Below are 1003 nucleotides of genomic sequence, written 5' to 3'. Positions count from 1 at the left end.
GTCAGGCTCCTGCTGGGCATGCCTCCCTTGTTATAATACTGAAATAACACACACGTTAGAGTATGTGTCCACAGGTTTTCTTAAGGTTTTCAACAACACAGGGAAAATATCTGTGACGTAATCTGTAAATAATAATGTCAAACACATACTTGTTTAACATAAAAAAAGACAGTATTAATGGATTTTGTCACTCTTTAACTAACTTTTATTAAGGGGATAATTTTCGATTATGGAACTATAGTATGAAGGTGTGAAGATGATATTGTCATAAGTCAGGTTTTTGTAGCCTAAAATATATGTTCACCATTTTTATTAAATTAGCATCCATTAAAGTAGCTGAATTCGCTACTAGATGTTTTAAACAATTTCTAAGCAGACAGATGACCATGGTGATGGACATCTGAGATAAAATAGCCACCGGAAGTGAAAGTCACACTGGATCGAAACTTTTATCACATCTGTGTGTTGAGATTTGATCAACCCTTAAACACTGCAAGGTTTGACACATTTTACCTAATCCTAATCCTACCCCGATTGTAGAAGCCATGTAGTCAGAGCAGATCTCAGCAAAGTCTCTTCCCATGACGCCGTAGTAAAGCCCGTAAAACAGCATGATCACACCTACGTCCATAGAGTCCTCTGCCTTGATCCTGCACAAAGAAACAAAGATCAGCTGTCTCTTAGAAAGTGGAAATAAAACATGTTGTTTTCCAATAAAGCACTTGTGAATTGTGAGACATTTAAGTGGACAGAGGTGACTTCCACGGAGTCTCTTTATTATTTACGTACGTACGTAATTTAATATTTTATTATGCTTTAAAAAACAAAGAGCAATATCTGTGTTACTGATTTGCCAGCCAGAGATCTGTTAAGGTGCTGAGATAACAGTGTACTATTCTTATTTATAAGTTATCCCGACACACTATGGCTGCGTTTGAAGTCACATACTAACCTACTATTCCTAAGTATGATGTTAAATTGAGTGTTTCAACTGTATAGTATG

The 1003-nt window shown here is 36.2% G+C and overlaps 1 protein-coding gene across 1 annotated transcript in view; it reads right to left on the bottom strand.

Annotated features, from left to right (window-relative positions):
* Window positions 1–1003, bottom strand: part of rnf175 (ring finger protein 175) — a gene marked incomplete at its 3' end in the record, with an annotated part of 7374 nt that overhangs the window by 2350 nt on the left and 4021 nt on the right. The window contains 1 exon segment of the mRNA XM_035675850.1: window positions 530–650. Within this exon segment, the coding sequence (XP_035531743.1) occupies window positions 530–650 (121 nt within the window).

This window comes from Morone saxatilis, unplaced genomic scaffold (genome assembly GCF_004916995.1).
Source record: "Morone saxatilis isolate NCDOM2014 unplaced genomic scaffold, NCSU_SB_2.0 Contig4, whole genome shotgun sequence".
NCBI classification, from domain to species: Eukaryota; Metazoa; Chordata; class Actinopteri; family Moronidae; genus Morone; species Morone saxatilis.
The sequence above is the reverse complement of the archived record's forward strand: the minus strand, read 5'-3'. Positions and strand labels throughout refer to the sequence as shown.